Source organism: Mesoplodon bidens, assembly GCF_964165515.1.
Source record: "Mesoplodon bidens genome assembly, chromosome: 10".
NCBI classification, from domain to species: Eukaryota; Metazoa; Chordata; class Mammalia; order Artiodactyla; family Ziphiidae; genus Mesoplodon; species Mesoplodon bidens.
Window position 1 is genome coordinate 61,820,050 of NC_138172.1, and position 13,432 is coordinate 61,833,481.

General features: G+C 38.3%; 2 protein-coding genes across 2 annotated transcripts in view; both read right to left on the reverse strand.

Annotated features, from left to right (window-relative positions):
• LOC308623374 (BEN domain-containing protein 6-like) overlaps window positions 1–3,634 on the reverse strand; it is a 129,588-nt gene extending 125,954 nt beyond the window's left edge. The window contains exons 1-2 of the mRNA XM_081245658.1: window positions 3,612–3,634; window positions 1,744–1,779 (exon numbers count right to left, since the gene is read on the reverse strand). The gene's annotated coding sequence lies outside the window, so the exon portion shown is untranslated. The remainder of the gene's footprint in view (window positions 1–1,743; window positions 1,780–3,611) is intronic.
• Window positions 3,635–4,143: 509 nt separating this feature from the next.
• LOC308623366 (E3 SUMO-protein ligase KIAA1586-like) lies at window positions 4,144–13,184 on the reverse strand. Its single transcript, XM_081245646.1, has 4 exons — window positions 12,922–13,184; window positions 12,310–12,393; window positions 8,390–8,470; window positions 4,144–6,836 (listed from the first exon to the last, which is right to left on the reverse strand). The coding sequence occupies exons 1-4, from the start codon at window positions 12,940–12,942 to the stop codon at window positions 4,767–4,769; spliced, it is 2,256 nt and encodes a 751-aa protein (XP_081101772.1). The 5' UTR covers window positions 12,943–13,184; the 3' UTR covers window positions 4,144–4,766.
• Between the last annotated feature and the right edge of the window lie 248 nt (window positions 13,185–13,432).

Consider the following 13,432-nt stretch of genomic DNA (forward strand, 5'->3'; position numbering starts at 1 on the left):
TAAAACCAGGTAGCAGTACTGATTATAAGGTAAGTTGGTTATAAGATGCTTTTGTTTTTCACACTATCAACTACAATTTAAAAAAAATGCTAAATATAAAAATCTTGTTGAAAATTCTGTCCAAACCCTGAACATCTCTATAATATTAAAAAACCAGTAAATATTTTCAACTCATTTTTAAGAGTACCTCAATTTCTCTTCAAAGTAAACATGAAAGGTTATATAAGGCATAACTATATACCTGAAATTTAAAACAGAAGAGTATCTTATTTCCCTTAGAAGTTCACTGGGAAATAGGAATATTTGGAGATGTAAACGATTCATAAAAATGAACTGATATGTAGGAAATGTCCAATACTATGCAAGCATTTACTGAGCTTCTACTATGTGCTAGACATTGCTAATAACCAGGGTTATAGACTCTTTTCAAGAAACTCACTACCTAGTAGGGGAAAAAGACAAAAAAATTGAACTCTTATTATAAGGAAACCAGAAAGGTTGAACTTTACTATCTTGAAGAAAGTGTGGAACTAGTGAAGGATTTTCAGCAGGGGAGAAAAATGGTAAACCTCACAGACTGGCTAAACTACCATCCACTCCCCTTGCCCCCCTTGCTTACCTTTATTACAGAAGCTAGGAAAGGTAAAAATTCACATTCCAAGCCTCTACTGCAATGAGGGATGGCCACATTGACACAGTTCTTGCCAGTGAAATGCAAATCTACTAGAAAAGGCTTCTGGCAAACCTTTTGATTTTTTGATACCCAGGGCTTGTTCCACCTCTTGCCTTCTTGCCTTAAATCCAGCATGTGTAAAACTGTGCCAGTCATGCTATAACCCTAAGGGAAAGGCCAAAAGCATCCCAGGTAACACAGCAATGATACCACTGAGCTACTCAAGCAAAGCCTGCAGCCATCTCCAGATTTCTTGTTATTCAAAATGATAAGTCCATTCAAGTGATTTAAGTTGGGTTTTCTGTTATGAGTCTGAATGTCTTCTTGACCAATAAAAGTTATAAGAATAAATGTGTATTTCAGAATGGCCATTTCTGAGTTACTGTGGAGGATGTATTAGGAAGGGACAAGAATGAAGGTAGTGAGAGTTGTGACGCAGTTATTATTGTACTCTAAGCAAGAGAAACAAGGGCAGTGATGATAACGAGGAAAATATAGATTCAGAGATATTTAAAAGGTGAGAGAGAAAAGGCAAGATAAAGAAAAGGTTTCAAATATCTTCTAAGTTTCGAGTTTGAGAAACTAGGTGGATAGTCATGCCATTCTCCAAAACACATATGGTGAGGCATAAGTTCAGCTTTGGACATATTCAGCTTGGATACCTATGGGACAACACGTGAAAATGATAAGGCAAGCTGACTATGGATCTTGAAGTCAAGAGTGAGGTCTGGATTAGAGAAACCCAGATTTGAGAGTACCGTCAGATACAGAGTACTGTCCAGAAGAATTATAATGTACTTCTAATTACATATGTAATTCTAAAGTTAAAATAAATAGATGGATTTAATTTTAATATTTTATTTAACTCAGTTTTTCCAAAATATTATTTCAACATGTTATCAATATAAAGTTATTAATGGGGATGATTTACATACTAAGTCTTTAAAATCTGATGTGTATTTTATACTTAAAGCTCATCTCAATTTATCTGAATGCCTTTTTCCTCACAAATACTTGATCTATACATAAATTTCATAAAACTTACAGTTGAAAAAAGTAGATTCACATACCCATACTGTTCCAAACACATTTAAGTTTGCCAGTACCTGAAAGAAAATTTTTCCTTTACTTTTTAAATCCACACCAGAAAAATCCTGCTCATCCATTTTAAAAAAATTGATTTGCCTTCAGAGCAAAAGCACATCAGTTTGAAAACTACATTTGTCCAAGTTAAGTAAATTCAATAAATCTTGTGTCAGCTCAGTATTGCTAACACTGAACTCAGAGTTACTGGGTAAATTGAAAAGCAACTCTAAACTTATCAGTAAGTAACATTTTTCAAATTTTTCTTGTAGTTTTTGTAGTAAATTTACCTGTCAAAAACAGTTAAAATCTTATGCATACCAATTCATATTAGAAAAATGTGTAAAGTTATTCTTTTATTTTTTAAAGTTTCATTTTCAAAATAAATTCTAGAGGCTTCCCTAGTGGCGCAGTTGTTAAGAATCCGTCTGCCAATGCAGGGAATACGGGTTGGAGCCCTGGTCCGGGAAGATCCCACGTGCCGCAGAGCAACAAAGCCCACATGCCTCGAGCCCGTGCTCCCCAATAAGAGAAGCCACTGCACTGAGAAGCCCGCGCACCGCAACAAAGAGTAGTTGCCGCTCACCGCAACTAGAGAAAGCCCGCGCGCAGCAATGTAGATCCAATGTAGCCAAAGATAAATAAATAAATAAATAAATATTTAAAATTTTTTTTCTTTAATAAATAAATAAATTCTAGTATTTGTCTAGGTAGCACAAGTAGGCTTTTTCCCTTACTTGGAGCTTCAAATTTAGATCATTCATATTCTGTGTAATACTGAGCAGAAAACAAATGGCCCAATTTTCTCTTTGATTATTAATTAAATATTTGACTAGCATTTCTGTTGTTGCAAGAACATCTTGAACTGGTGTTAACAGTACAGTAAGTTTTGTAAAACTTTTCCACAATTCAACCAAGTGGCAGAGTACACAAATCACTAAATTCATTGTCTTTTAATTCGTTCAGCAATCCTGTAAGCTGATGTTGACTCATAGCACTTAACACCTAACAACTGTACCCATGACACTATCATAGAGACCATTTCGGAAAACTGAGCACAGGTACTCTCAAACTGTATCATACAGTGGAATGAAGAAATAGGGGAAACACCAAGCTCATTTAAAAAGTCCAATGAAATCTGACTTTTGACCTAACCTAGCTGGAATGCCATTTATTGTGACAAGAAGTAATTTTTTCTCATCTAGATGAAACTCTTGATAATTTAAAGATTAAAATATAGCTATACAGGCCATGAATTGAAATTATTTCTTTGTAAATTTTTAAGTCCTATGAGACAAAATGCACTCCAAGTATTACTTGGACAGCACATTTGCTATTACATAACTCATCTAAAGCTAAAGAAAAGTACCTGTAATTTTTCAGATTTTGAATCCATTAATCTTTAATATTGTTAAAAATTCCTGTATTCTACAGGCAACATTTGGTGACTACTGAAGACTCTGTACTTTTTTATAAGACATTTTTAGGCTTTAACTCATAAATTTCTAACAATTTCTATAACTAAAATAATGAACTTTACTATCCATCTATCTAAAACTAGTTCTTTTTCATGCAAGAATCCAAGCTGTTTTATATCTGGCCAAACTTAACAAACTCAATCCTTTTAAAAATTGTTCAAAAAAATTCTGTTGGACATTTCATTGTGATTTCAGGCGACTAAATTTCAATTCTTTTTTGACTTTTGAAAGGTAACTTCATTCACTCATTCATTATGCATTTGCTGGAACTGTCTCAATATTGTTACCTTACTGTCTTATTTTTTGTTAAATTATAGCTTGTTTTTCTCTGCCACAACAAACTGCAATCGTCATTCACTGTGAAATCTGCAACATACCTTCTTCCAGCCTTTCTGTTTACTGTCCCAGTTGTAGGACTAGCTTCTGCAGTTCTACTTGTTGCTTTTTCAGTATGCCTTCATTTTTAAATTTAAAGTTCGTTCATATTCATGTCTAAACTAGAAAAATAATAAGTAAAACAAGTATATCAATTACCAATTATGATTTACAGAAGTAATCACTGTAATTCCTGTTGTCAGCGTAAAATATTCAGATAAATACACTACGTTACATTGATTCATAGGAAAAAATAATTTACACTGAATCCAACACCAACTCAATCAGTGATGTTTATATGTAATACCAGACATAGCACATGGAGTCTGACAAGCACATTCCAACAAACACCTTAAGCAAGATAACAAAGTTAAATGTATTTTGAAAAAAACAAATAAGTTGAGTTCAACAAAAATATTTCACACTGCTTTAGTTTTTATGTTTAATTAAAATTAATTTTAAAATCTACTTTCTTAGTCCTACTGAACTCATTTCAAATGCTTAATAGCCACATGTTGCTAGTGATTACCATATTAGATAGTGCAGATATAGAAATGAGAAAGACAAAAGTCACAAGGCTTGTAGTTTTTATTCCATTTCTCTTTTATTTGATATAACTTCCAGGGCTTAGAAGTCATCTGGGTTATATTACTCTTTCATATCCTCACAAAAAAATAAAACAAAGCAAAAATGGAATTGTTGGATGTTCTGTATAGGATCCCCTGAAATATGTATTTGGCCCACTCTAGCAGACATGGACCAACCTCTAAAAACCCATTGCTCCTAAAAACAATCAACTTTATCTCTTTGGAGAATGCCTTTTAAACAGCAACGTGCTGAATAAAGTTTAACAACTGGCTTTTGAAATAAAAATGTATGTATATAAAAGATGTGCAGCATACAATTTACAAATGATAAAATCATATACATACTTTTTTCTCTTTGTCCACGCCATGCGGCTTGCAGGATCTTAGTTCCTTGACCAGGGATTGAACCCAGGCCACGGCAGTGAAAGTACCAAGACCTAACCAGGGAATTCCCACACAATACTCTTTACTGTACGGTCCATATAGCCAACTGATTCTCACAGGCTTTTGTTGACTTTTGCCGAACTCTTGTATCTGTAGCTAACCTGTGATTGCAATTTGACCAGGATTTTACAAAGGGAGTTGCATCCCAATCAGCTCTTTTCCCAACAAACTTATAGTCATTAAATCTGATATATGACCTACTGTTAAACTATTTCTCACCCTTGTACAAATTATGTTCATTAAATTGAAACCTCTTTCAGCTTCAGCACTATTGACGGCAATGGTGCTAACTATCTTTTTAGCTTTTTGTACGGTTGTAGGAATTGAAACATTGTTTGACTTTACATTATTATTTACAAATTCCCGAAAATCATTCAAATCAATTTCGAATTTTAAAATTTCACACAAATGAAATAATTTTTTTTCACCAGTTATCCATGGTGAAGTTATTTCTTCATAAGGCCATGTAAAAGGTTCTAGCAAATCAAAATAATTAAAAATACTTTCATCATGGTTCCTGTCAGATAAAAGACGTAAGTTCATGTGTTGAATTAGATTTTCTAGTAACATGTTCCTAGGAAGGGCATTAAATTTATTATTTTTATTAAATGGAATATCTTTAAACTTATCTGACTTAATCAAACCTTCAATTTGAGATTCATGCTTTCCAGCACCAATTTTTAAATTTTCCAAGGCTTTTATGGTGTGTTTGATCAATTTTTGTGCTTTCTGAATGTTAGTTGAGCTTGACTGTAACGCAGTTGAAAGTAGTGAAAATTCTTCAAGAATGTCAATCATTAAAGCAAGGTCTTGCAAGAAATTAATGTTAGCTAATCTCTTGGCCAAACCAGAATGAGAATGAGAAAAATGCATATATAATACAGGATATGCACGCCATACAGCAGTAGCAGCTTGAAAACTACATGCTGCCCATTTTGGTCCCAGTATCCGGCCAATTTTAACAATTTCAATTTCAAGATCTTTAGCTACATTTTCTAAAAGCTTGTTTTGATTTTTATTAGATTGATGATAAGTAGAATAAATTTTATCGAGAAATATTTTTAAATGATTCACCTGTTTTATTTCAGATATTGAATCATCAAGGGACAAGTGCAATCGATGGTTTAAACAGTTCCAAATAATGATTTCAGGAAAATTTTCTAACAACTTTGTAGCTACTCCAGACTTTCTTCCCAGCACTGTATTAGCACCATCAGAACAAAATGCAATTAAATTTGCTTTCAAATATTCATTAGTGACTCCACAATCATTTAAAGTACTCAATAATGTATTGAAAATACACTCTGCTGTGGTTGACACCAGTTCTTTTAAAGCAACAAATAACATAATGGGTGCAAGAACCGACTGAACTGTGCACTGGAGATAAATCACGAAGGTCCTTTTCTTTGAAACTGTGGATGCCTCATCAACTACAACACAGATTTTGGCATTTTCTTCTATAATATTCTTAAATATTGTCATCTTCATTTTTTTTGCAATATGCTCTGCTAGTCTTGTTGCACTGTATCGTGTATTTAAACAACTGACCTCTCCATTTTTCTCTTGTAATTCTATTGCCCCTTCAATATCAGATAAAGGTCTATTATGTTTTATTAAACTATAAACAGTATTGAAAACTTTCACAGTAGCATCAATATTTTTATTACTTTGTTTATGCACTAAATTAGAAACTGAGTCATTAACTGATTCCTTTAACAAATCCTGAATTTTACCATGGGCTTTAGAAACATCATGTTCCCTAATTTTTTTTCGCAGAGAAGCTTGTCTAGTACTTTTATTACTGCCATTAGGGGTTACTAAATATGCAATCCACTCCTTGGACACATGGACATGCTTTTCTGCTTTCAACCCCAAACGCCGAACTGTTGAGCAATCCTTACATCCTAATTTACCTTCTTTTATTTCAAGCCATTTGTACTGTTCTATAAACATAAATGCTTGTTTTTCATTCCAACAATCTGGAAGCACAAGATGATCCATTTCTTCCTTTGGTGAACATGATGGCTTTTCTTCAATGATTGGTTGTTCAACAGATTTGAAATTTGATTCCTTAGACTTAGACAATCCACAATAGTTTTTGTTCCTATTATTACTTTCTGTGCCTATTTTCACTTTCTTCGCATTTAAAAAATGCAAAAAATCACCCTGTCGTTTTGGAATTTTAGGGAACAAAATCTGAAAAATAATTTTACATATGTAAGTAAAAGTCATGATAACACTTTTAGAGTTAATGTAAAAACTTCTGTTAATGATTTCTTTATATAATTTTAGAAATAAATTTTTTAAACTAGAATACTTACCTTGATTTTCAGTTTATACCTATAACTTCAATATGACTTGCTATTTCTTGAAAAATGCACTATCAGTTTTTTAAATTCTATAGCCAATAATAATGTCACAAAATCGGACTGAACTTTTGATGATCACCCAATTCAACAGAAAAGTTGCTCATATGATTTACAAGTATGGTTCTAGTGTGAAGAGTGGTTGATACTTTCATTTACATTATTAAGAATGTAAAAAAAGGGCTTCCCTGGTGGCGCAGTGGTTGAGAGTCCGCCTGCCGATGCAGGGGACACGGGTTCGTGCCCCTATCCCGGAGGATCCCACGTGCCGCGGAGCGGCTGGGCCCGCGAGCCATGGCCGCGGAGCCTGTGTGTCCGGAGCCTGTGCTCCGCAACGGGAGAGGCCACAGCAGTGAGAGGCCCGCGTACAGCAAAAAAAAAAAAAAAGAATGTAAAAAAAGATGTATATCAGAACTCCACTCATTCATCAATGATAACATCAATATCTTTGTTGAATCAATGAAGAGTTTTCAAATACTGCAAGATTTCCTCAATTTTTTTGTATAGCATAGAGTCTAGTAGATAGAGACCTATGTTTTTAGGCTTAATCTATGTTAACATTTCATCCATCACTTCCTTCAGTTTAGACAATGAACAAATAATAAATCACGACCTGCTCTGTACAATAGTTTGCCAATTACCTCGCTGTAAACACTTCCATCTTCCTTCAGGAGCACATTGTTATACCATATTTCTACCACACAGTACAACAGATGTAAATAACCTCAAGTGTGTAGACATTAGGGTATGAAGAGTTTTGAGCATCTATTACCTTAAACATGATAATCTATTTACTTTTAAATTTTTATATACTTAAATTTTTAAACTGATGTATAGTTAGTTGATTTACAACGTTATGTTAGTTTCTGGAGTACAGCAAAGTGATTCAGTTATATATATTCTTGTTTCACTTTCTTTTCCATTATAGGTTATTACAAAATACAGTAGGACCCTGTTGTCTATCCACTTTATATACAGTAGTTTGTATCTGCAAATTCCTAACTCCTAATTTATCCCTCCCCTATCTTTCCCCTTCGGTAACCATAAATTTGTTTTCTATGTCTGTGAGTCTGTTTCTGTTTTGTAAATAAGTTAATTTGTATCATACTTTAGATTCCATATATAAGTAGTATCATATGGTGTTTGTCTTTCTCCTTCTGACTTACTTCACTTAGTATGATAATCTCTAGGTCTATCCATGTTGCTGCAAATGGATTATTTCATTCTTTCTTATGGCTGAGTTATACTTGAATTTTTAATAATGCCTATGTTTAACAATCAGCTCAAATTTAACAAACAATTCTTGCAAGCCAGTTCAAGCCACCTCCAGCACATACTGCACTTAATGACACAACTGAAGGAACACAAATATAATATACTTACATCACTATGATAGGTACTACGCTCTTTATCATCACCACAGACCAGATCAATGTATTCAAGAACAGGTCTTGATGGTCCCTCCTAAAAAGGAAGTCAGCAAATTTACAAGTCATTAACAATCATTCAAACCAAATGTGCCTTTACAATCACTAGGGGTTTTTTGGTTGGAATTAGCAAGAATTCCTGTGAAGAGGTGGCCTGACCAGTGGTGCAAAATAATCAGAAACAGAACCAGCAGAGGTAAAGATTCAGAGAACACCAATATGCAATGATGACAAAACCCAAAAAGAGCCTAAATCTATATAGAGGAAAAAAGCCATGTACTCCTTTAGAAACGGGAAGTAGACCAGGGATAATGTTAAAAAGACACAGATATCATGGTACAGTATTTTTTAACTGGGATGGTTATCAATAATCTTTTACACATCTAAGCTCAAAAGCATGGAGTTCTTTGATATCTCTGCTTCATCCTCCATATCCTTATGCAACCAAATATCAAATCTCTTCAATCTTTTCTTTACATACATACTACCTTCAACATACACCAGGCCTTAAATACCCCAGTTGAAAACCCAGATTTTATTTTACAGGCAAAGGAATCAACTAGTAGTGTTGAGACGGGAACCACATTAAAGCTGTGCTTCAAGAAGATTAGGAGACAGGACTTCCCTAAGACTCCATGCTCCCAATGCAGGGGGCCCAGGTTCAATCCCTGGTCAGGGAACTAGATCCCACATGCCATAACTAAAGATCCCATGTGCCTCAACTAAAGATCCTGTGTGCCACAACTAAAAAAAGATCCTGCAGGCCACAACGAAGATCCCACATGTTGCAAAGAAGATCCCGCATGCCGCAACTAAGAGCCAGCACAGCCAAATAAATAAATATTTTAAAAAATAAAAAATAAACTTGAACTGCTAATTATTAAAAAAAAAAAAAAAGAAGAAAATTAGGAGAGTATGAAATGTGGGATGATCAGTTAAGAAGAAAACCAGGGCTTCCCTGGTGGCGCAGTGGTTGAGAGTCCACCTGCCGATGCAGGGGACGTGGGTTCGTGCCCTGGTCCAGGAAGATCCCACATGCCGCGGAGCGGCTGGGTCCGTGAGCCATGGCCACTGAGCCTACGCGTCCGGAGCCTGTGCTCCGCAACGGGAGAGGCCACAACAGTGAGAGGTCCGCGTACCACAAAATTAAAAAAAAAAAAAAAAAAAAGGAAGAAAACCAATGCAGACAAATGGTAATTTAATACTAAAGTAGAGTGAGGGCAAGGATAATAATGAGCAAGTGCCCTCTTCTGTATGTACACTGCACTTCAGGAAAATTTACACCAAAGATAAGAGCTCTTTCTGTACTCCCCAATTTTCATCATTCCTTTTTTTTAGCATATTGTGTTTAGTTTGGGGCTTATGTATATGGCAGCATACAAAGAGGATGCTGTGCCACAATGCAGACTGAGGCTGGAAAATAAGATTTATACAAAAAAACTAAGAAATCCAAACCAGAATACGTCAAGTAGTAACATACTTCTTTTTTTTTTTTTTCCCCCCGCCGGTATGCGGGCCTCTCACTGTTGTGGCCTCCCCCACCGCGGAGCACAGGCTCCGGACACGCAGGCTCAGCGGCCATGGCTCACGGGCCCAGCCACTCCGCGGCACGTGGGATCCTCCCAGACTGGGGCACGAACCCGTCTCCCCTGCATCGGCAGGCGGAAGCCCAACCACTGCGCCACCAGGGAAGCCCAGTAACATACTTCTTGATAAAAAATATAAAAAGAACACAAAAATTGTTTTGTATCTGAGAACCCTCAAGCAGAGCATTGTACCCAGTAGCATTTCATCTTCTTTGGATGATACTATAAAAACATAGTAATAAACACATCCTGATGGAACCCAGCATAGGATGGGGTGAGAGGAAAGTAAATTCTGATCTGAATGTAGTTTAAAGTAGAATTAAATGATCCTTTTTATGTGGCACCATTTAAATGCAACAGGAATATTTTTACTAGATTCTTCTCGTACTGCGATTCCACTCAGTGCATATAATTCATTTCTTATTGAGCTGTCAAATCTTCAATCCTCTAATTGTAAACAAGGCTATTTCTAAGAGGTTCTATCAAGCTGGATGTACACTACTCTGGATGCGAAGATACAAAAAAAATCTCTATATTTAAAATAAAATTTAAATTAAGATTTCTAAACCTCACCTGAACACAAGCTGATATATTACTATTAACTCAGTCAGAATTTACAACATGATTATGCATTTAATCCTGAGAGTATGACACAAAATTACACCTATTTATTTCTCCAACCTTAATTTTGTAGAATCCTACTGTGTTTCTCAAAATAAGGCACACAAATCATAAACACTTGTGTCACGCCTAGCTAGAGCTGCACAAAACACCATCAAGGTCATCATATCCTATTCATTGTCTTTATACCACGGTCAGGAAGAACCTAAATTATTTTTCCTAATGACACCTGCAATTCTCTTTCCAAATGTTTTTCAGTACAAAAACAGACATCATGGCTCTTCAATTTCCACAGCTACATCGCTTACTCCTCACCACATTGGGAGGCAAAGTGAGCATACAATCCTTCTTGGTATCCCCAAATTTATAAAAGTTCCAAGTGTCAAGAAAAAAGTACCACATGCACTATTGTGGGGAAGAATGTCAAGGAAATGATCTTGATCTTTTAAAGAATTTCTATATAACCCTACTAGAACATAAAAACAATGTTACCACAACCTTTAGGGAGGGAATTTTGTTTCATTTAAAAACAAGTCATTTGCAAGAGGGAGGAGATATGGGGATACATGTGTATGTATAGCTGATTCACTTTGTAATAAAGCAGAAACTAACACACCATTGTAAAGCAATTATACTCCAATAAAGATGTCAAAAAAAACTGAAAAAAATTAATATAAAAATAAAAACAAGTCAATTACATGGTTGCCTTAAACCTACAGCAACTAAGAAACACACAAACATTAAACAGGCAAACCTTTAAAAAAGATTATACACCTTTAACAGCAAACCTCAACTAACTACAATATTCAGAAAGAGTCGTTCACAGTAGAAATATTCTCTAGCTAACTAAGATACTACTTTAAGCAGAGCCTTTATAAAACTTTAACAGTGTGGGGTGGAAATTATCCTCAAGTGTATCATAGCACCCCCTTCAGTTTTTGCAACCAGTGTTTTACAAAGTGTGTTCACAGCTTCATTCACCCCTGCATTTGCACCAACATGAAGATTCCTGGGCCCCACCTCCCATTTCTGATTCCATAGGTCTGGAGTGAGGTCCAGGAATCCACACACTTCTACTTACTCATGCTTGAAAACTACTGTCCGAAGGGAATAAAAACAGAAAGATACAGGATGCTCCTGGTGATACGGGCCCTTCACTGTGAACCTCGCCTGCTGGACTGTGCTGTAACAGGATGAGCTCGGAGCTTAGTGAAGTCTTCAAGCCACCCACCTTCACGTTATGGAGACACACAGGCTCAGAAGGTGAGTTCCTGCAGCCCTTCTGGTTTTCTACCTCATTCCTCATCACTAGCCGCCCCTTCCCCCTAACCTGTGTGCTATCTTTTAGAAGTTACTCTTGTCTCATTTCAAAACAGTCTTAGGAGACCACAACCCTGCGTACATGAACGGCTCTAAGTGCAGGGGAAGAGGCGAGATTCAGGGTACAACACGCACCGCAGGCCACAGGCTTTGTGATGCCTAGTGGGGCTGCTCAGACACCTCTTCGGGCAAATTCCCTACTCCTATGCCCTGCTCCACAGTGTACAGTCCCTATCAGACATTCACACACGTTTGCTGCATGATGAACGAACAGGTGAGGGGTACTCACATCACGGCTTATCACGCATAGTCTCTGACTCGGAAAAACCCGAATATCGCCACTACTTACCCTAACGAACTGAATGTCATCTTCATCTTCCTCGGGTGTTGACTCGGACGCCTCAGGCCCAGCTGGAGGGACACATTCTATTATCTATAAAAATAAGCCAAAACACGGTTAGCTAGACAACCCCGCACTTACAGAAGGAGATTTTTCCGAAGGGAACGAAGAAGGAAAGCTCTCGCGGAGACCTAACGGAGCCCCAGCCTCCGCGAGCCCGAGCTCGCGCCCGTGGACCGCAGGGGCCCCTCCGCACCCTTTCTCCCAGGAGCAGGGAGCACGCTCCCCCAAGAGGCAGTCGGCCTCGGAACCCACGCCGCGCCCGCGCCGAGCATTGGTCCCCGAGCCGGGCGGCCCTTGTTGCTGCGGGGCCCTCTCCCCCAGGCCCACTAGGTTCCCAGGCCCCAGACGCTAGGCCCCAAACTCTAGGCCTCCAGACCCCCAGGCCCCTAGTCCGCCAGGCCCCAGATCCCAAACCCCCCAGGCCCAGGCCCCCAGACCCCCAGGCCTCCTAGGCCCCCCAGGCCTCCTAGGCCCCAGGCACCCTAAGCCCCCCGGACCCCAAGTCCGGCCCAGCACCCCCCGGGCTCTGCACAAGGCCGGGCCCAGCCCGCTACTCACCTCCGACCCTGGGTCTTCCATCTCCCCGCCGCCGCCGCCGCCACTGGCGGCAGAAAGGGCTGCAAACCGCTTCCCGTGAGCAGCAGCCCAGTAGGCCCGTACGGCCTGGCTTCACTCTTAGAGTCCCGGACACACTCGCCCGCCGCGCGGGCTGCTGGGAACTGTAGTTCCGGCCGCGCCGAGATCGCTCCGCGCGCGGAGGGGCGCGGGAAGACTGAGCTACTGCGCATGCGCTCCTCGAGAACCTTCTGCTGCTCAAGTGGAATCAGTAGGTGACCTTTCTCTCCCAACTTCTCTCTCTGTTTTCTGTTTTAGAACAAAATTGTGGTTTAGATACTAGATCAATGGTGTTAAAATGCTTTCTAGTGAAATAGTGACTAACCGTTTTCTTTAAAAAACACGCAAACAGGGGCTTCCCTGGTGGCGCAGTGGTGGAGAGTCCGCCTGCCGATGCAGGGGACACGGGTTCGTGCCCCGGTCCGGGAAGATCCCACATGCCACGGAGCGGCTG